The sequence below is a fragment of the Melitaea cinxia genome, chromosome 24, assembly GCF_905220565.1.
Source record: "Melitaea cinxia chromosome 24, ilMelCinx1.1, whole genome shotgun sequence".
Lineage (NCBI taxonomy): Eukaryota > Metazoa > Arthropoda > Insecta > Lepidoptera > Nymphalidae > Melitaea > Melitaea cinxia.
The window spans coordinates 7169287-7192744 of NC_059417.1; the positions used below are offsets into that span (position 1 = coordinate 7169287).

At 36.9% G+C, this 23458-nt stretch overlaps 1 protein-coding gene across 1 annotated transcript; it reads left to right on the forward strand.

The window, feature by feature from the left end:
• LOC123665352 lies at positions 1–22747 on the forward strand. The gene is made up of 17 exons (XM_045599664.1): positions 1–56; positions 959–1243; positions 1478–1667; positions 2963–3053; positions 3799–3924; positions 8118–8357; positions 8609–8723; positions 11632–11739; positions 12117–12218; positions 12472–12558; positions 14175–14276; positions 16282–16444; positions 17384–17520; positions 18145–18250; positions 18826–18944; positions 20479–20707; positions 21491–22747. The coding sequence occupies exons 1-17, from the start codon at positions 1–3 to the stop codon at positions 21617–21619; spliced, it is 2385 nt and encodes a 794-aa protein (XP_045455620.1). The 3' UTR covers positions 21620–22747.
• Positions 22748–23458: the final 711 nt, after the last annotated feature.

The following is a 23458-nucleotide window of genomic DNA, read 5'->3' on the forward strand; positions in this document are numbered from 1 at the left end:
ATGGCCGCACTCTCCTGCTACCAGCCGTGTCGGTCGCACCTCGCACAACCTGCTAGGTAATATAACTTATACAATTACTTTATGGACATTTTTTTTTATCCTACAAAGGTCGCAAACAAACGTACGGTAATGATGGTAAGCGGATACACCTGCTACACCAGAAGCATTGCAAACGCGTTGCCGACCCAACCGCCAACTCTATCCATGAGCTCTGTCTACCTTACTCACCACATGAACACAACATTACTTGAGAGTAGTGTTGTTGAGCCGTGGTCCTCTGTAAGGTCGAGGCATTTAACGGTAATTTTTGAGCAATATATGCTCGCACGCTCTACGTCAACAATAATAACATCATCCGCAGCTCACATTTTGAGACTACTGGTATTTTACTATGAACCAAAAATGTATTATTTATAGGGGTATGTAGCAAGGTATCGTATCTTTATTATCAGACATTTATATTGGCCTTATTAATGTTTGTCGTGATCTTAGCGTTTGTGTATGTTTATTGTGTTTCTGGACCCTCGACTCTGGAGAAAATCCTACTGAGGGCTGTTGGGTGTGAAGCGTTTATGAAACGTTTTTTTTTTTTTTTGAAACTAATAAAATAAATGTTAGTCTCCAATTAGGAAGCGGTTTCTGTTATCTGTTATATAAGCCATTATTGAACTGAGTGTTTTTAAAATACGGTTTAATTAAACCTTGAAAGTTCAAGTAAAATTAAAATATTACGTATTTAAACACCTAATAATCACAGTAATTTTCTAAATACTCAATTCATTAATTGAGTCTTGCGAAATTTTGTAATCATTTAAACGAAATTGATTTTTAACTTATATTATTCAACTAAAACTTTTAACTGACTTACACCCTAATTAGTTCCGATGAGTCAATCTTTAATCATTGATTTCACAACATTCAAGTACCTACTTTGTTAATTAATGGTTAATTATTGAAGGTGTTTCGAAGACGACGAGGATCAATCCGCAACACTATCAGTACGAAGGCGTCAATTCATCGAAAGATGTCACGAAGCTCGTTCGGGGAGGAACAGAGACTTCATACCTGAGGTGTCCGTCAAGAGGACAAGAGAGGAGCTCGCGAAGCATGCGGCACAAACGCAGCAACTGACGAGGCGGCTTAACGTCGAGTCGGGATGGTCGAAGGTTGAAGAGGTCAGGAAGAAGTTCGAGGGAGCCGCTACTTCGACTTCTTACTCTCGGTCTTTTGAATCTCCGCCTAGGTAAGGTATTTTTAATTTTACCTTTGCTCTTTTTCTGTCTTATTTATCTCTCAGTAGCATGAAATCGTGTTTGACAAATCGAAAATTAATAAAATATGTAAATAATAAATAAATAAATAAATAAAAATATAAATTTTAATTTATATAACGAGAATTCAAAATAGCCTTTGAAACTTTCTTGGATAAGTCATCTTTTTTTTGACAGGTTTAAATTTTTTGAATTAAATATTCCAGGCGTCGCCTAGCAGACTCGCTGTTCGCAAGTTTCAAGCTACCGCGCAGGAAGGAGATGGCGACGCCTCGCTCGCTGGCTCCCCAGCCGCAGCAGAAGCGCAAGTCCGCGGTCGAACTTCTGGCAGAAACTAAAGCCTTCTACGTCAAGTCGGAGACTGTACTCGACCGGAAGCAGGAGCTACCCTTGAGGGTATGATGACTATCATTTACCACATTTTATTAATCTTCCTATTTAACTTCTTAGTACGTTTTTGATTTTAACATGGATATTACTTTCAATAAGTTGGTGATGTAAATAAATATGGGTTTTTAGATCTCGAATAAATGTCACAGCCGTATCTCAAACACACATAGAGTACCGTCCCAAAGACAATCAATAGTTTTAAGTCTTATTATTGAAAAAAGCCAGAATACTAGTATTCTTAAAAGACGGTTAAGATTTGAAAGCTATTCAAGCACCATTTAATGCGTCTTAACTATTATTTAAAAAAAATAAAAAAGAAAAATTAGTTAAATAAATAACAAAAAAAAGAAAAAATATTAGATAAATAAATTAAAAAAAAAACTCGATACTAACAAACCAATTTAACTTGCAAAGTACAGTATTTTCTGGAAGAAATAAAAGGCATTTTTATTTTTATTTTATTTTTATTTTTTATAATTATTTTATTTATTTAACTATTATTTTTAACCGAACTCCAAAAAGGGGGAAGGTTCTCAGTTCGATTGTATTTTTATTTTAATGTATGTTACCTCAGAACTTTTGACTGGGTGCACTAATTTCGATGTTTTTTTTTAATCGAAAGGTGGTCCGATTTATGAGATCTGATGTTTTTTTGAGTAATCTTTAATAGCGCGTATACTTCACTATTTTTTCGTCTACTTACAGTGTATTACTTGTTGATGTAATTGAATGGTTTTTTTTTTCGTTTTCGAGTAAACACAATTATATTAAATGTCAATTTTCAAACAGTACCAACAGTTGATCTTATTGTACCTTTTTTGCTGCAATCGTGTTTTAACAAATACAACTTCAAGGGTAAGGGGATATCCATTAGTTACGTGAGCTATTATTGATCAGTTTAATCCCCCCCCCCTCCCCCGCCTTAGGTGAGATTTAGTAAGATTTGCCTAGACACCCCTTACGTGTGATTGACGCTAAAAATATTGTATTGTGTTGTGCTATTTTTATTATTCGGGAAAATAATAAACCGTTCATGTATATTATATAGTTAAATTTAATTAAATTCAAAGCAAAAACAGATAAAAACAACACTTTTTAAAAATTTTACTTAATCCATGGAGACTTTTGTAACTTTATCGTGTAATATTTTATATTTTTGAAGTTGAAGTGAGATTTTTGATTATGGGGGTATTCTCGGCTTAAATGAGATTTAGTGAGATTTCATTGGACCCCTCCCCCCATTATGAGCTCACGTAATTAATGGATGTCCCTTAATAGGTAAATTTTCTCACGTTTTCCAGGTAAGCAGCGGCTTAAGTCAGGCGATAGCTGCTGGAGGCTGCCACCTCGTCAGCTCCGGCGCTCTCAACAATGACGCTTGCTGTAATCCTTGTAAGTTTTGTAATCTTTAATCGGAAATAGAGATTGAATTTTTAGGTATTATTGTGGAACAATTGTCAGACATTTTAACGTTATTTCATAATATTTTGAAAAAATTACATTTATTTAATTTAAATTTTTTCGAAACGAAAATTATTTCAAATCTCGATTCTAATTTTTTACGTTGTTTTTTAACGGTACTGAAACGAAATTGATCTACGTAACGTTAGTACGTAACGAAATCTACGTGAGAGAAAACTAGGACATCTGGAACAAACTGGGAGGCCTATCCAATAGCGGACTGCAGTAGGCTGAACTGACTGACTGAGTAACTGAAACGAAACGAAATTTAATTTATGAACACATCCTTTTCTGCATTTGTGTTTATACATATATTTTCTGTTTTGTGTCCAAGTGACGTTTGTATGTTGTTACTTTGAATGCAAAAATGAACAGGTAACTCTTTGTAAGACTTCGTGGTGAATAGTTTAAACTGGCAAGTAATAATATACAGACTATAAAAAGAGAGATTCTAACACGAAGCTACCTCACTATATTTTTAATATATATCTAACCGACCATGTTATTTAAGAAAAAAATTTGTCCTGTTTATTTGGATTTATAACACTGAATTAAAAATTTATAACTGAAGTGATTTTTTTGCTTACTGATTTCTAAGTGTTCTGAGCTTCTTTTTTCGTGTATTTAACTTATAAATATAAAAAATAAATAAATATAAAAATTATGCTAATTCCAGATGCAACGACTAGAATAGCCAATACTCGTCGCGCGGTGAGCGCAGGGGAGGGCTTGCAGAATACTTTGAGAAGACTTCTGGAACATTCCGACAGCAGGGAAAATGTTTACTCGCCTGCCTATGTCTGTGAGTACATATACAATATGAAAGTTTTCTAATAACGATCTTCAAGTAAGGTACAGTAGGATAGTCATATCATTTTCAAAAGCTGAAAGAATTTGACTGAGGAAGTACCTCAACCTTACAGATCACAGACAAATAATACTGTTCTTAAGTAGTGTTGTGCTCCTGTGGCGAGAGGGTGGCCAGAGCTCTGGAGGAGGGTTGGGGGTAGGGTCGGCAACAATCTTGTTATGCTTGTGGTATTGCAGGCGTCCATAGACTACGGAATACACTTACCCTTAGGCGGACTTTACGTGTCTCCCAACCTAGTGCTATAAAATCTAATATATAAAATTCTCGTGTCGCGGTGTTTGTAGTTAAACTCCTCCGAAACGGCTCGACCGATTCTCATGAAATTTTGTGTGCATATTGGGTAGGTCTGAGAATCGAATCGAACAACATCTATTTTTCATACTCCTAAATGTTAAGGGTAGTTCAACCCTTAATTTTTTTTTAATTTTTAGATAAATTTTTTATTCTTTATTTTATTATGATTTGGCGTTGGAAAATACATACAACTCTGAATTTTCACCCTTCTACCACCAACCCCTATTTTTAAATAGCGTTTAGAGGTAAGACAACATTTGCCGAGTCAGTAAGTCAGTGTCTAGTAAATTATATTAATCTTGTTCATCGTCGTTTGTTTGCTCTGTATTTGTTTGTACGCGATTTTATAGGCGTCTCTATTTGACGTGTTAACATTAACATCACCATCTATTTTTATTCTGTTATAGTAAAATAATTGTATTAGTTTTTTATTTGACTTCGTGTCACTTGATATTTTATTGAATTGTATTTTATTCCTTCTAAATCTAATAGGCTATACATAATTTAATAAGTAATCCATATTTTTAGGAAAACACGTTTATATCTCAAATTTTGTTATTTGAAAAAAAAAAAAACTTTGTTATTTGTGTCAAGATTTAATAATATATTTAATATACAAAATATTATACATATTTACAATTCAAAACTTAAGAACTAAATATTTACAGATAGTTTTGGTATAAATCATGTCCGCGTGGAATTGTGCCAAGAATGCTGGCAGCATTTCCCCGTTGAATCGCTATGCCGATTCTCTGGGCAAAAAATGCACCAGCCCTCTTGTCACCAGTGGAGGCAATAAGGCGAGGTGTTATCTCATTTAAAAAATTTTTAGCACTGCTACTCCAAGGTCCAAGTGTTTCGACTGCAAACGGCACAAAGATGTAATTTGGAATTAGTGACGAATATTTGTGCCGTTTAGTCGTTTCAGCTTTTTCCGCTGCGGCTCCCGCTTTTAAGGCTGTTTCCCTGACATGAGACGGAGCAAGTGTGTCAACGCAGGTTGCGTCCCACAAAAGCGCCCGTCCCCTTTCCCAGGGAACCAACGTCAATCCATCAGGTCTCTTGCCATCATTGCGACTAATTCCAGTTGGCTCGATAAGAGCAGGAACGTCGATGGTGGCAAGAGCTCTTTTTATGTTATCGTTTAGGGAACCGTGGCGGGAAAACCTACCTGAACTCTTGTTACAGGAAAGGCCGTGTAGTCCGAAAGAATCGACCTCTTTTCCGCACGGACATCTGTGTTCAAAGCACAGTGGAGCTCCCAACCGGAGACCGAGAGTAATTCTAAAACTTTCATTGTCTAAAAGTGTCCCAAGATTTTTTGACGGCATTGCGTGTAACCAGTGACCTGACTCTTTATTTGACACAGCTAGAAGCCTGGCACGGTTTTTATCACTTGTAAGATTTTGCGTCAAACTTATATGAATATTGTGAACTATTGGTATATCCCAAAGTTTTTGTTTTGTAACGTCCTTCGGGATATCGCCATTAGGACACATTAACTTCCAGTTTTCTATTGCGTCTGTAGCATCTGTAATTTGGACTGAATTAGATTTTAAGATGTCAGAACATAAACCTTTGATACTATGCACAGAAGCAAGAAACGCAGGAAGAGCGACACTCGAAATTTTTCTCACGCCGATGCCACCATCTCTAATTGGTAAAGTAGCTTGGGTCCATGAATTTTCATCAAAAGATAAGTTTAGAATTTTTTCTAATGAATTTTTTAAAGTGGCATCAAGTTTTTCGGTCATTCCAGGAAATTTCCAAATTGGGCTTGCGCGTAAAATATACATAAATTTTGGGACAAATAGACAATATTTTAATATAGTGTAGGCAATATGAGAATTTAGAGTGCCCAATTTGTCAGTGTTTTCAACAAATATTTTAATTTTATTATCCAAAATTGACTGTATGCCTTCATCAAAAAGTGGTGCACCTAGAAGACAAAGTGTACTTCTTTGAAGTATTTTTAAATTAGGAGCAATTTTATTAAATAATTCCGTTGCCAAATTAATTTTGGAAAGTGATAGAAGATCTGTGAAAAAAATTTCACATTTTGAAAAATTTAATTTGAGACCAATTTTATCAAACTCGTTTTTAATTTTGATTAAGTCTTCAACGACATCGTCCACTTTACCTCCTATGGTTCCATCATCTAGGTACCATATGTTCAATTTTGATTTTAAATTTGAGATACATTTGTGGATACCTAGACTAAAAAGAGCTGGACCTAGTGGGTCTCCTTGCTGAACGCCGACATTAGAAAAAATTGTATTCTCGCCAAAAAGTAGCTTAGATGGTGAACTGTAACATTGCCAAACATAAGGATAAATTTCAGGAAGATGTAATGAAACTTCGTTAAGTAAGGTTGCTCTGTCTAAAGAATTAAAAGCATTCTTTACATCAACTTTCAGCAGAACTTCAGCCTCATTACTTTTTAAAAAAGTACGAGCCGCGTGAACTGCTGCTTCACAGCCTCCTTTGCTTCCAAAGCCCAATTGTATTGGTTGAAATTTTGTTTTTAGGCTGGAGACTATGTGTCTACATGCCAATTTAGACGCCAGACGGCGAAATGTGGTCCCAATAGCAATCGGACGGATACTACCGTCTTTTTTGTTAAAGGCACATAGTCTTGCACCGTAAATATGAGACAAAAAAGATGTAGATACCTTGCCAGATAACATGAAATTACAAAGATTGGTTATGTCATTCAAGAGAGCCCTGCCAGCGTCACCGGCTGAGACACTCACAAGATCTTTAAGATGTTGTGGTGTGATGTCGTCTATGCCGCTAGCAGAGCCACTTGTGAACGACATAATTGCAGCATAGGTGTCTTCATCTTTAACCTGTAAAACATTATTGAAAATAGGTGGACTTGGGAGCAAGGACGCCGGATTCGGTAAGGGATGCTTTTCGCGTAAGGCTTCTAGCGTTTTATTATCAAAAGGTGCGAGGGTATCACTAGAGAAAAGAATGCGAGCTGCATTCTTAAGATCTCCATCCATTGTTTTATTTTCAATAATTTTACTAGAATCAGAATATAAAGGTCGTGGGTTTTTAGGAATGATAATCGGAATGTCTAACAAGCTATTCTGTTTTAATTTAGTTGATAAAGAACCATTTTTGGTTTTATCAACATGTAAAAATTTGTAGGAAAACAAAAAAAGATTTTGCCAGGCCGAATCAGTGTCCGAAATACATTTTTTAATCACAGATGATAGTGATCTAGCTAGAGACATCCTCGCTCCTCTAGGAACTCGTTTAACAAGCGGGATATTTTTGTGACATTTTAAAATAAATTTTTCAAATGGAACCGAATTATTATCACTGGTTACGGTTGATGAAGTATCAGTTAAAATAGGTAATGAATGCACTAATGGATCGCTGTGGCAACGGGTGGTGTGAATTTTTAAGCCTTTGCGGCCCCTAAACAACTTTCCGTTAGTGCATTCTGGACAAGTGAAAAGTTCCGGTTGAGATACATTGTTTGTTTTAAAACTATTTGACATATTATCGCACTAAACAATGTACACTTAAATACACACACATAAAGTCACTATAATGGCGTTGCTGCGGCGTCGGCAGCACGGAGACCCGCTGCAGGGGCACCCGGCTGCTTGGCTCAGGCCGCCGTCATTGCTCGGCAACGCCACGCTCAGGAAATCTGAAAAAGAAAGATTTAATTATCTATTACTATTTTTCTTTTAATATTTCTTTTCGAAACAAATAAGATCCCTTGTTCAAAGGTAAAAACCCTTTATAAGAACTCATCTACTAATCAGAACAGATTTTTACCAAAAAATATTACCCAAAGATTTTGTTACCAGCTCAAAAAATGTTTACCGAGTCACGGCGACTCAAAGACTCGTATCCAGAGCGAGAAGTGTCTCGCTCTCAGCACACTTCCGGTACATTCTCCGGCACATCCTCATCCGGTTCCGGTTCTAAACACAAAGAGGACAAAAACAGACCCTTGAACTTCGGAGACGCGAGGGTCTTCTTCCCGGAGTCGTTCGTGATACCCAGACAGAGACCAGAAGTTGTTATTAAGAGCAATTATTCTATACGTAAGTAATTTGGTGATTTAATTTTTTTTTTTTTTGATTAATGGATCATCAGGCAGATCCTTCTTAGCTCTAAAATACTGGTATAAAAAATGTATTATTACTGTAAAAAAGTTCATAATATGCTGGTTTGTCAACCTTATGATACAAAAAATAAAACACGTGTATGTTTAGAATAAAATCCCAAATGAAATACAAATTCAAAATAAGAACTCATCCCCACCACACTCGTTATATACGTACTTCATTCGCAGCGAGTCCTCAGTCGAGTCCACATGCGCTACCCGACGACATCTCTCGTAACGGCGACCAGCTCGAAACGATCAGTCCCCCCGCTGAGTATGCACACTCCGCGCCTAGATATATTAGGTTAGTATTATTATTATATGCATATGTTATTGTATTTTATATAGCTTTAATAGCGAGATGTCATCGTTGAATTTCAAACTCTAGGTAAATAATTTTTTGTGATTTTCCTAGAAAATTTGAATATTTGAGGGATGCTTCGGTATCTAGGACATTGTGAAGTCATGTACTGAAGATGCCGATGCACAAAAGTAAATTTTTCAGTCAGTTCTTTACTGTTGAAACTATAAGTTTATGAAATAGTCTGCCGTTATATATAAAAGAGGCTGAGTCCACTACAGGCATTTAGGAAGTATGTAAAAAGTCACTATCTTAAACTGGAGACGACATAAAACGAGTTTTGTTCCAATATGTTTTTCATTCAGAGTTTAATATGAACATATTAAGTTTGTCAATTATAATACTAATGATTATTTTTTATTTATTTATTTATTAGTTTATAATAATGTTATGTATGATGTATGTATGTATTTATGTGTGTATGTATGTATGAATTTATATGAGTATTCTGTATAAGTATTAGTGTGTATGTTTTAGCATGTAAGTTTATCATATAACTGCACCATCTATCCTGTTTCGAGATTATATTAAATTTATCCTTCCTTTAATTGGGTTGTCTGGAAGAAATGGCTAAATAGCCATAAGTCCGCCCATTGTACTTCACAGTCTGTGTTTTTAAAAGTGTGTTTTGTTTAAAATGTAGTTGTGGTGTACAATAAAGTATAAATAATTAAAAATAAATAAATAAAATCGAAAGACTCGTTGTTTTAGCTCATTAAACCATTACCTTTCAATAATAAAAAACGATTGTGCCTTAGACCACACGACTGAATTAAAACTTCTGCACAATAGGCCTGTACTGTGTAATAAATATACGAATGTATATAAAACTACCGGACCCGGCAGACGTTGTCCTGCCCGGAAAACAGCTACCAAATTTGATAGCTTACATACCGATAGCAGCACCACCTACCGGGTCCAATTGAGATAAAATCTAACATATCTTCCAAGTCTGACAAAATTACAGATGCTTACAAAATTTGATAAAAATTGGTTCAGTAGTTTCAGAGTTAATTACTGATAGCAGCGCCACCTACCGGGTCCAATTGAGATAAAAACTATCATGTCTTCCAAGTCTGACAAAATTACAGATGCTTACAAAATTTGATAAAAATTGGTTCAGAAGTTTCAGAGCTACATACTGATAGCAGCGCCACCTACCGGGTCCAATTGAGATAAAAACTATCATGTCTTCCAAGTCTGACAAAATTACAGGTGTTTACAAAATTTGATAAAAATTGGTTCAGTAGTTTCGGAGTTACATACTGATAGCAGCGCCACCTACCAGCTCCGATTGAGATAAAAACTACCCTATCCCCCAAGTTGGACAAAATTATAGATTCGTACAAAATTTAATAAAAATTGGTTCAGCAGTTTCGGAGTTACATACCAATAGCAGCGCCACCTATCGGGTCCAATTGACATAAAAACTACCCTATGTCCCAAGTTGGACCAAATTACAGATGCTTAAAAAATTTGATTTGGTTCAGTAGTTTCGAAGTTACATACATTTAAAATTTTCATTGTTAACGCCCACCCCCGTAATCCTTATTGGGCATGAGTTATCCTAAAATCCGCTCATCGATCATTTCTACATCATATATAGGAGATTCGTACCAAATTTGGAGTCGATAGTTTAAAAACGGGAATTTTCCATTGTTCCCCGCAACAATATAATAAGTAATGTGAAATAGCTAGTTAATACCATTTTTACTGTATGTAAATTAAATTAAATTGCGGTCTACGAATAAGATCAATTTAATCATTACGTTCAATTTAATCGTACGTAAAATGCGCCCTAATATATTATTTAACATGAACTTTATTGAATAGCAATAAAGTTCAAATTGACTCTACATTTTAGTTAGAAAACGTTTGTATGGTAAAAAGAAAAGGGCTGTTTTAGGGTTTTCACGGAAATTATTCGATTTTTTCTCACCGTAAAAGCCATCCTTGGACTTCAACGAACATTAAAAAAAAATTGGTAAAACTGGTCCAGGAATTGTTGAGTTATGCGCTTACAATTACAAACACATTTTACGATTCATTTTTATGTATAAGAAGACTAGCACTAATGAAAAAATAATAATTTTGATACAAGACATTTAGAAGCATATTTCTACAATATACTTGCAACTAGCACTTTAAAAGTATAGTCCTGAGATGTTGTTTATATATTAATCCTCTCATATTTACCGAACACTTCTTTATTTCACCGATATTTCTATTTTTAACCGACTCCAAAAAGAGGAGGCTACTTAATTCGACAGTATATATTTAAATACCGTATATCACTACATAGTATAAAACAAAGTCGCTTTCTCTGTCCCTGCACATGTATGTACGCTTAAATCTTTAAAACTACGCAACGGATTTTGATGCGGTTTTTTTTTAAATAGATAGAGTGATTGAAGAGGAAGGTTTATATGTATAATAACATCCATTAAATAGTGGAGAAATAGTGTTATTTTTGAGGTTTCTAATGTGATGTCGTAAATAATTACATTTTTCCGCTTACATTGCAAACACAGCCTGAACCCTACAAGATTTATCAAAATAATGTACTAAGTATTGTACACATTGAAAAGGTCTACAGAAAACTCCGCGATGGTATATACCTATCTCTTATGGATATCCCACAATAACAGTTTTTTGTCATTTACTTTTACGACAAATAATGGCTAATTTTCGAAGCGATTTTAACCAATACAGCATTAATCCTTATCCAATTAAATACCTTAAATATATTTTTTATTTAATATAGATCTATATGGCCCTTTACAGCATATGATTTAAATTAGCAAGTCAAATTAGCAAGTAAAATATTTATACTAAGTTCTTAAAATTCTAGATCGAATTCCCACTCCCAACCGAGCGCACGTGAGGATGACTGCACTAATATTAATAGTCACAAGTCGCTTCCCGACTTGCATGCGCAGGCTCATGGCTATCCCGAACAGTAAGTATTTGTAATATAGTCATAATAAGTAACGAACTAAAAACTTACAAAAACCCAATTTAAAAAAAAAAAAAAAAAATTAATATTAGGTATACTACATGAAAATAAAGCACAACAAACTTTTCACATGAAATAATGTAAGTAATAATAAAACTAAGATGGGATATTATTTACGTCAATATTGTAACAATATTTTTGGCACACCAAATAGCAATTAAGCTATGTTGTTGTATGTATGTATGTTAACTATCTGACTCTCGACGACTGTTAGCCAATTTATAATCAAAAGTTCAATTATAATTATTTGTAGTGAAATAGATCATAAATTTTTCTTTATATTTTTTGGTCCTTCGAGTCTCACTTATTTTTTATTTCAGCGTGAATGTAGTCGTAGGCACGGAATCGATCGGTCGCTCGCCTCGTAGACGGCGACATTCAGTTCATCACCGTACCGCGTCCTGCTCCTCTAAAGGAACCAGGTATATACATGTTCTAATCACAAATCACAACACTATATTTTCGTTCGCTTGGATTTTTCCTTTTCCATTTCCTCCCGTTAAAAAATAGCTCATTGGCTTTTAAAATTGGTCTAGTCGATTTTTGTATGTATGCATTACAGCAAATAAAAAATGAACAATTAATCAAATGTATCCCCTTCATAATATTTATAGTCAAGATAAAGTTATCATAAAGTATAAAACATTATTTGTAATAAGTAGTATTTTTTTCAAGGTCAAATCATTCATCTCTGATGTCGTCCTGCGATGCGTTCTCAGAACACCCATCGCCTGGCGAAGAGAACTATCAATCATACAACAGGTTTGTGAACATTAAAATAGTTTTATTCCGATTGACTTGAAAAGCACCGTTGAGTCGTCATTTTACAAATTAAAATTTTAATTATTTTTAAAAGTGAAGCTACCACCGGTTCGGAATGCAGATTCTGCAAAGAAGAACCGGCAAAACTTCGCAGTTATTCTTTAAAAAAAAATATGTATTATAATAATAATACTCTTTATTGTCCGGTCCTTTAAAAGAAACAACAAAAAAAAAACATAAAAAGAAAGACTTGTTTTGAATTGTTGAATCATTAAGTACATACTAGATACAAGCCAGGGTCATTAAGTTAAACTACATCTATATCAATTCTAAGACCGATGTGAGATAGCTTTACAATTGGACGTAAGCTCCCTGTTCTATTTTACTCATTTATACATTCAGAAATATTGGTGTAATACGGTGCCAACATACGAATACAAAAAATATAAAAATATTTAAGGTGCTGCAATGGACTTGCTATAGTTTTATAGTAATAAATAAATATACCTACAGGAATATTTAATATAAGTCTATTGTACATAATTTACCTGTACATTTGTATCTTATTCTGTTTGATGTACGTTTATTATACACGACCTACTTATTTTTTTTTTTTCTTAATCCTAACCCCAAGGTTGCCTGTAAGAAATCGCTACCGAGCGATAAGGCCACCTCATTGTGCATTATTCTTTATACTTCACAATTCTGTGTTAAATGACTCTGTGGTGTATTAAAATAATGTATGTGAAGTACCCGAGTAGAAATTTTTTCTTCTCCCTTAGAAGAACCACACCAGGCATGCCTAGTCAGGACTAGATAAGGCTTGTAACGCAGATGATTTGTCTGGACCTGATCAGGATGAGATGAGATTTCCTGATCGGGTCCAGATCAGGAAATCTCATCTCATCCTGATCAGCCGGTTCAGTCCGGTCCTTTTAAAAAACACGAATATATTCTTGAAAAAATTGTTTACCAAAAGAAAAAAGCGAATTGATATTATAAATATGTTACTTAACATAATTATCATGATATTTATTTCCGTTTATTTTTTCCAATGTATTATTTATTTATGTTTTTACTTTAAATATTAATTATTTTTATTTATTTTTATGTTATTAATTAATTATTATTATTAATTAAATTTTATTTATTCACTTCTAATAATTAACCACTAATTAATTATTTCCTATTACTTACGGCTCCACTGTGTAGAAATGGACTCCCTGCTAGACTGTCCTGATAACTGTATATATACTAAGTGCGCTTAAAAACATTAATAGCGCGATTCAGGCTCAGTTTGCGTAATTTCTTTCAGGCCGTCCTGATCTGGACCGGACCGGGTCCTGATCCAGTATGCCTTACCATACTTGATTATATTTTACATCAGTCTATCCTGATCTGGACCGGACCGGGTCCTGATCCAGTATGCCTTACCATACTTGACTATATTTTACATCAGGCTACCCTTGTCTGGATCAGACCTGGTCCTGATAGAGCTTGCCGGATCTGGCATGCCTCATTCTATCCTGATCCGGTCCAGATACATGATCTGGTTGAGCCTGACCTTTTTTCTAGTCGGGTATACGTTGTTTACAATGGTTGTGGTTGCGCCGCAGTCGCTGCGGGTCGTCGTTCGCCCGCGACTCGGGCGGCTCGAGCGGCCACTACACGCAGCGCAGCGCGCCGCCGCACGCGCACCACGCCTCCGAGCGCGGCCGGTGGGTACGCGCACGCACACGCGCACACACACTCACAGACATACACACACACACTAAGTAGTTGGCTCGAGCGGCCACTACACGCAGCGCAGCGCGCCGCCGCACGCGCACCACGCCTCCGAGCGCGGCCGGTGGGTACGCGCACGCACACGCGCACACACACTCACAGACATACACACACACACTAAGTAGTTGGCTCGAGCGGCCACTACACGCAGCGCAGCGCGCCGCCGCACGCGCACCACGCCTCCGAGCGCGGCCGGTGGGTACGCGCACGCACACGCGCACACACCCTCACAGACATACACACACACACTAAGTAGTTGGCTCGAGCGGCCACTACACGCAGCGCAGCGCGCCGCCGCACGCGCACCACGCCTCCGAGCGCGGCCGGTGGGTACGCGCACGCACACGCGCACACACACTCACAGACATACACACACACACTAAGTAGTTGGCTCGAGCGCCCACTACACGCAGCGCAGCGCGCCGCCGCACGCGCACCACGCCTCCGAGCGCGGCCGGTGGGTACGCGCACGCACACGCGCACACACACTCACAGACATACACACACACACTAAGTAGTTGGCTCGAGCGGCCACTACACGCAGCGCAGCGCGCCGCCGCACGCGCACCACGCCTCCGAGCGCGGCCGGTGGGTACGCGCACGCACACGCGCACACACACTCACAGACATACACACACACACTAAGTAGTTGGCTCGAGCGGCCACTACACGCAGCGCAGCGCGCCGCCGCACGCGCACCACGCCTCCGAGCGCGGCCGGTGGGTACGCGCACGCACACGCGCACACACACTCACAGACACACACACACACACTAAGTAGTTGGCTCGAGCGGCCACTACACGCAGCGCAGCGCGCCGCCGCACGCGCACCACGCCTCCGAGCGCGGCCGGTGGGTACGCGCACGCACACGCGCACACACACTCACAGACATACACACACACACTAAGTAGTTGGCTCGAGCGGCCACTACACGCAGCGCAGCGCGCCGCCGCACGCGCACCACGCCTCCGAGCGCGGCCGGTGGGTACGCGCACGCACCCGCGCACACACACTCGCACTCGCAGAGATACACACACATACTAAGCAGTTTGTGAATAAATTTCCATTTGCATAAATTTTAATTTGTCAATATAATATTATTTTCGTACCACTTGCTCAAAAAAGTGACATTCTATGCCACAAAAAGCGAACATATCAATAGTCATCTTTAATCTGTTCAAAACAGGGAAAGAAAATTGTACTGAATGTCATTCATCCTCTAGGGGGAGAATGTGATTTAAATTTGGAATACTTACCGAAATTTATACTGAACTACGTCTGTGTTTACACCATTGAGTTTGTATATACAGCATTATACATCTTTTTGAAAAAGGAATACGCATTTATTTTCCTCAGTGATAAAGCTGTCTTAGTCTTGGGTGAACTTAAATCCCTCGCTACGCTCGGGAGTAAACCTCGAGTCCTTCGTTACGCTCGCGATTTAAATCGTCACCCGCGACAGAAGACACTGCTTTATCCCCTTGGTTAATAATCTACTATTTATATATGATTTGTCAATAATTATTGTAAACAAAACGTTCGGCCTTGACTTACGCGTCTAGAGCGGGTCGCCGGCGCCGCATAGGCGAGATGGCAAACAAACTCGTTCACACAAAGCAAGTTAAACTACTGAAGCGGACACAGACTACACGCTTACGTATTACGCTTAAATAGTTACACACATACCACACTTACACACGTAGTACAGACGGACATATTGTGATTGTGTGTTATCTGTGAATAGATATACGCCATGACGTCACATTGTACCATGAGAATTAACCTATCTCTCTCGCACTTGACCGATGTTGAGCGCGATAAAGATTAATATAATGACATTCGATATTAAATCATATTACGCAACCGTTTATTATCTAAACGACTCTGTACTTAAATGCGACGATTATGTACATTACGTTAAAAAACATGAACACGGACCCGTGACGTCGCCAGAGGCTACTCGTGGCAAGCCGGCAACGGCAGCACCCTGGAGCAGTGCTACGTGTCGGCGCCGCCGCAGTTCCAGGACGGCGCGCCCTCGCCGCCGCCGCTCTACCCGCACGCGCCGCTCGCGCACGCCCGCGTCGGGATACACTTCCAGGTGAGACTCACGCGAGGGCTGGCTCGATACTTGTTGCAGACAACAGATATAAAATCACGTGACACTGCTATCATATATGTATATTTACGGGAAGTTCTATATAAATGTAAACGGTGTGGGTATGCACACATATAAAAACTTTTTATATTAGAATAATATGTAAACCTCATTTTATGTGGTCATATGAGGTCTGGCTCGACACTTGTTACAGACGCATCTGACACGACTTAACGTAAATATAAAATCACGTGACACTGCTATGATATATATTTACGGGAAGTTCTATATAAATGAAAACGGTGTGGGGTATGCACACATAAAACCTTTTTTATGTTAGAATAATATGCAAACCTCATTTTATGTTTTTGTATTTTTTTGATACACGTCAAATATCAATTCTATTTTGATTTCTTCCTTACAATTTATATTTTACACTAGCTGTGCCCGCGACTTTGTCCGCGTGGAATTTAACAAAAATGTTATCGTTCAGTTCGCATAGTTACAAAATAAATAAATTTCTGCCTGCCAGTGAAAATCTGTCCAGCCGGTTCAGAGATTACACAGATAGATATTGTAAAAAATGTTATTTTGGTTTATGGATCGTGTATACGTTCATATGCATTTAGTAAAGAGCAGTTATTTTAATATAAGACACTCCAATTTTATTTATTTATATAGATTGTATTTGTATTGTATGTCTATTCACAAAAAAAAACATAGCTATACGACGTTCGCCGGGATAGCTGTTAATAATAACTATAACCGCTAACTCATCCCCAATAGGGTTTCAATAAGACCAAAACTCTTAAACCACGACATTCATCTTGGGTGACCAATAACGAACGAACAGAAGAGTGGTCAATACATTCAAACTTGCGTAAAACATCTTCTTAGTTTATGAATATATGATGAGTACATTATATTTGTTCTTTTATCAAGGCGAGTGCTCCGCCACCTCAGTTTCAAGATGAGCCCCCGATGTACGACTACGGTGACTACGATTGCACTTACAAAACACCCCTGAAATGCTTGAACGTTGGTAGGAAAGAATACACTAACACAAGAGAATATACCAGGTAATTATACCATTAAATATTAAAAACCTCCCTCTAACTTAACTAACTTATAAAAGTTACCGTGTCAAAGCAACTATATGGAATAACTAAACAGACTCTTAACTCTAAGATAGATTTGATAAACAAATATCCTTGATTTATTATTCAGGCGCAGATTTTCATGCCACGATCCATTTTTTCATCAATACAATTTTCATACCTACTCAAGTTCAATTTTCCACAAGACCAACTATGGCAACATTTGAAAGTAAACTCCTTTATACATACTATTTTATTTATAAAGGGTCCAATTAGGTCTATATCTGTCCTATAATTTTACATTAGTATCGGTTTGAAGGGAGTTAAGTTACAATTTTCGGCAATAGCATATCTAGTAAATTTTGTTCAAAAAGTTTTAATTTGGAGATAATCACTTTTTAAAATGTACTTTATTTAACATTTACGTTATAGTGGATCTTTAAAAAGAATCAAATTAGTTCCAAACTTTAGTAGAAGTATTTACATATTCACCAAAAGCATCATCATCTAAATTATTTTTTTTCTTCAAAAAGTCTAAATTTGAAGAGAATTATTTTGGAAATTACTCCATAATGTGTGATAATAATCCATATTTCGTGGTTTTAGATACCACGAACCGAGTACAGAGCTAATAAGCAAGCAGCCTCAGTACCAGGAAGTACGTATGCGGCCCCGCATCGATGAAAAGCAGGACTACGTCAACACGGCTCAGGTCAGATGGATCGATTTTTTATACAACTAGGTCGGCAGACAAGCGTACGGTTGTCCTGATGGTAAGCGATTACTGTAGTCTATAGACGCCTGCAGAACTACCAGCATCGCAAGCGCGTTACCGAACCTAACCCTGAGAGGACTCCAGGAGCTCTGGTCTCCTTACTCACCACAGGAGGAAAATACTACTTGAGCGCTGTATTGCTAAGCTGTAATCTTTTGTAAGGTCAAAGTACTTTTCCATTCGGGCTACCCAAAATGTTGAGCAAGATATTTTCTGCAGGTCCAATAAAAATCTTACGATATCTCAGCGGTTTCCTTACGGTTCCACTGATGGACAAAGGCCTCTTACTGCCTATCGGGTTGAAGGTTCGGGGCTAAATCTAACACGCTGATCCAATGCTGCTTGGTGGATAATTTCTCTACCATTAGTACCGATCACTATCAAGTCTATGATTATTATACTTTTTTTTGCTCTCCTAGGCACAGTAAGGATACAAGAACAAGTCAAAAACTGCCATATTTTTGCCACATGGGCAAAAGAATGAAATTAAAATGTGTGTTATTGTACTACAGATCTGTCCTCCAGAGGAAGTGACGTCACCGCTCGGAACTTTCAAGCGCCAAAGATGTCTTCGCTATAAGCAACGTCGTCCGAGACCGATTCTACGCTCTAAGTCAGATATATCGGATAGGTTTGTATAGCTAGCTTTTTTCCTTGTTCAAAAGCTATTAAATTCAGATCTAAAATAATTTTGTTCTCAAAAAAAAAAAAACGAGTGTGCTTTAGACCACGCAACTCAAGTAAAATTTCTATATCTCTTTTTCAATTTCCGTTCGCCTCGCACGGTCACACTTTTCGTAACGCTCTCATCATGCATTCACCAGCTTACCCCCCGAGTCAAGCATGCGTAAGGAAGTTTTATTTTAAAAAAAAACCAACTACAACTTACATCGACAAGTAACAAAATGAAAATATAAATCAACGTAGTCGAATAATATATAACTCAAGAACTACTTGTTAAATCTCGCCTAAAATTCAAATGTGACCATGACAAACAATAACTTTCAAATGTAAAAAGAATCATCAGTAAAAACTTATAAGGTACTCACACAAAAAATGCAGTGGATCTGAGCACCTCCTTCTTTTCTGAAGGCGGTTACAAAAGCAAATAAATTAACGATAATCCTATATCTAGTATGATCACAATTACCCACATTACCCAACAATCTAACCCGAATAAGACCTCTCTTTTAGCCTCTCCAAATACTCTCGTACGAGTATATATACATAATAATTTTGGGTTGTCTGGAAGAAATGGCTAAATATACATAAGCCCGCCCATTCTACTACACAATTTGTAACTATCTTAAAGCTATGTTTAACGTGTATCATGTGTGTGTGTACACTCAAGTATGCATAAATAATAAAAACTACTGAGCCAAACTGAATTTAATTTTTATGCGACCAAATGGCAAATATTTCGTATCGTACTTAAATCGGATCTGAAATCTCAGCGTCATCGATGTACATATACATATATAAAAAAAAAACAAAGGAATTGAGAATCTACTCTTTTTTGAAGTTGGTTCGCTTTAGCCTGTAATATAATACCCCACTGCTGGGCATAGACCTCTTTCCCCATGTAGGAAAAGGATCATTAGTGCTATTCTGTAAGAACATATTCGTGTCTCGACAGCGGAATCCGCGGTGAGATATCAAATTCGTATTCATTAAAACTCGACAGTCCCGTAGCGCCACACTTGTGAGTGCGGCGACGAGTCGAACCCTGTTGCGTGAGAACGTTGACATTTAATAGTATGAATTCGGTATTCTGTAAGGGGATTTACCGCTTCACACATCACAATTCGATACTTGATTCGACACTTGACTTCATGCACATATTCTAAAATAAAGTCATAAGAAAAGAATATCGATAAAATAAACACAGTTTTAAATTGCCGCTCTTCGATTCGACACTCACTTCACATCGCTTGTGCGTACGGAATGTTTACAGAATTCCAAACCAAGGTGAAGTGGGTTCGCTTTCGAAGTGAGCGCTGTCACTCAGGTGAAGCTCGATATCGAAATTGTTATTTACAGAATAGCCCTGCTGAGCTGAATCCACCACGCTGTTCCAATGCGGGTTGGCGGCTATATTCCCCTACTACGATCGTTACTCATATATTATCAGATTGTTGAAGTCGGTTAAAAACAAATAATTCCAGATATAGACGTTCAGACGGCCGAAGCCCTGCCTCAGCGCCGTGCGAAGGCGAGGACTCCCCCAGCCCCTCGGCGGAGTCCGTCAGGCTGCAGCAGTTCTTCGACTACCTGGGCATGGACTCGCGGCAGTACGACGCGTTCATACGAGACGGGGATGATGATAGTCCGGTCTTCTTCTCTTCTGCCTCTACCGTGGACTCGAATCAGATAGCGGCCGCAGCTGATTATACGGTGAGTTCAATAATTCAAAAAGTGTGCGTGTATGTGTGTGAGTGTGTGTGTGTGTGTGTGCGTGTGTGTGTGTGCGTGTGTGTGTGTGTGTGTGTGTGTGCGTGCGTGGGATGTGTGTCAGCCTTGACCCGCGACTGGAGTGAAGTACAACGTGTTCATATGAGACGGGGATGATGATGGTCCGTCTTTTGCTCTTCTGCTTCTACTTTTAACAGATAGCTGCCGCTGCTGTTTATACGGTGACCGCAATCCTATTAATATTATAAATACGAAAGATTGTGAGTGTTTCTGTAACTTTACATTGTAATTACTAAACTGATAGAAGTGAATCTTGGTACGTAAATAGCTGGAGATCTAGATTAACACAGGCTACTTATCCCGATGATCTCACTAGATTGAATTTAACGGGGAAATCGCGAAGCGCAGCTAGTCATTGGCGTTTTTTTTTTAAATCCTGAATCGTTTAATTTTAATTTTTTTTTTTTTTTTTTTTAATATAGGAATCGGGCATAAGTAAGTCTTGAATCGACAGGGTGCGATTCAGTACGTCTTAACTCGACTGCTAATAATTAAGTTTATATTACATTATAAATAATAGTGCTTACATTAGGATGTACATTATTAAAGCACAAGAATATAACTCACATTCTCTCATATGTTTGAGTCGTTTTATAATTCTTGAATTTTGCTATTCCATTTAATATGTCCATGTGTGTGTTTCCTATATGGTCTTTTCACTTTTGTTTGACTGATTAACAAGTGATCAAAAACATTTCATTTAAGGTCCAAGGCCCCGGTATCCAGAAACAGATCTACCGCAACACGGAACCGCCGAGCGTTGTGGAAAGAAACGCAAGGATTATAAAATGGCTGTGCCAATGTCGTAAAGCACAAATACAACCGCCTCAATAGACCAAAAAAAGGAAAAAAAAATCTTTTTCCTTTACAATTTTCATGGTTTGACGTTAATTTAAAACGCGGGAAACAATTAAACAGATTACTTTTTTTAATTTTCGAATATAATTCGAATTTTATAAAATACAATCTGAATTGCATTTAAAAAATGTTTTTCGTCTTGTTTACGGTAAATTGATGAGAAAATACTATTATAAAAATTTCCGAAAAATTATTTGATGTTCGAAATATTTATTTGAAATTTATATTAAATTTTACCTTTCAACTACTTGAAGAAAATTTTTAGTCCTTTGTCCAAGAAATTATTTTTAAAAAATTGCTATCTACAAAAAAGAATATAAATTATGCTGCTTATGTTTTTAATCATCTGTATTTTTTATTATCATAAATAGATTTAGATTTAAAAATGTAACCTGAATATCGACTGCTCGTAATATAAGCGACCTTCGTTCACTGGTTTAGATAAAACAAAAAAAAATTGAGGCATGATATTAAATTATACCTACACCGGTGTCAACAACACATAAATCAAAAAAGTATATATTATTGTACTTAAAAACATCTTTTTATCGGAATTTCTAGTCAAATGATATCAAGAACAACCGATAAACTTATTTTTTTTTTTCATACATACTTTCTATATCCCCATGTGTTACAGCAGCATTACACTTAACAAAAAAAAAAATATACTTCAATTATGTTCACATGTATTATTGTAGTACAAAAACTGTTGCGTGTAAATATAACTGAAAAAATAAATTTAATCTTGAAAGATTATAATTGGATGATAAACAATAAAAATATATTTAAATTTACGTACAAGTCGTGAGCTTAGTATTAGAAAGTCAAAATTAGTTATTTAAATAAATTTAATAATTAAAATTGAAGCACTAAATCGTAATGTCGCTAGATGGACGCCTATTCAAATTTCGTATTTTTATTAATGTAAATATATGTGATATTAAAATATCAAATGAGAACTAATTGAAAATGTTACCAAAAAATACAATCACTGGATAATTTAAAAAAAAACGGTAAGCGACCTAACAGTCGAGCTACTAAACCATAAACAGTTTATATCGTAAGGAATACGATAAAATAAAAGCCTACAAATGAAAAATATAATATTGTGTTTTTACTAATTTCCGTTCATCTCGAAATTGACAAAATGGAAGGGCGTGACAGTATTTTTCCATTTAATGAAACAACTTTTTTCGGATTTTATCGCAGTATTTTTCCAGTTAAAATATAAATAGATACAAAGACGATTCCATAGTTTTAACTGTTATTTTTAACCGGCAAATAGGATCGCATTTCATTTGTAGTAAAAAAATCAATTTACTACGTCTCAAAATTATATATTGAATAGTTTATTACACGAATTACAACTACTTACATATTTTCAGATATTCGAGCTTTCGGGCGTAAGACTATATCTAAAGATTAAATGTTCTAAGACAGAATTTTTAAATTATTAATTTAATTTTTTAAATACTAAAATTTTATTTCTATAAATTAAATTTCATTCGGTTGGGCTGGGCGGCGTTTGGCAGGTTTTGTTGTGTCTTCACTTCGAAGATTCCGCAATACTTGAAGACTGGGTGATTGTAGGTTAGATGAGAATTGCGGAAAACCGTGATGTCTGGCGCGAACTTGGGGAGGCCTATGTCTAGCAATCGGCTGAAATGATGATGGTGATGATGATGATGAAATTTCATTTTAGTCACAGTAAAAATCCATGTAATGGATATTTAAAGCATTTGGTATTGACGCGAAAACGTTCCTCTTACGGATTTGTCATTATTAAAATGATCTATTTATAATTATAATTGTAAC

Excerpts from the sequence above, each read along its gene's own strand:
- LOC123665352 (XM_045599664.1), top strand. The coding sequence starts at position 1 with ATGGCCGCACTCTCCTGCTACCAGCCGTGTCGGTCGCACCTCGCACAA. Across the intron at positions 57-958 it reads CACCTCGCACAACCTGCTAG|GTGTTTCGAAGACGACGAGG; the intron begins GTAATATAACTT and ends TAATTATTGAAG. Across the intron at positions 1,668-2,962 it reads AGCAGGAGCTACCCTTGAGG|GTAAGCAGCGGCTTAAGTCA; the intron begins GTATGATGACTA and ends CACGTTTTCCAG.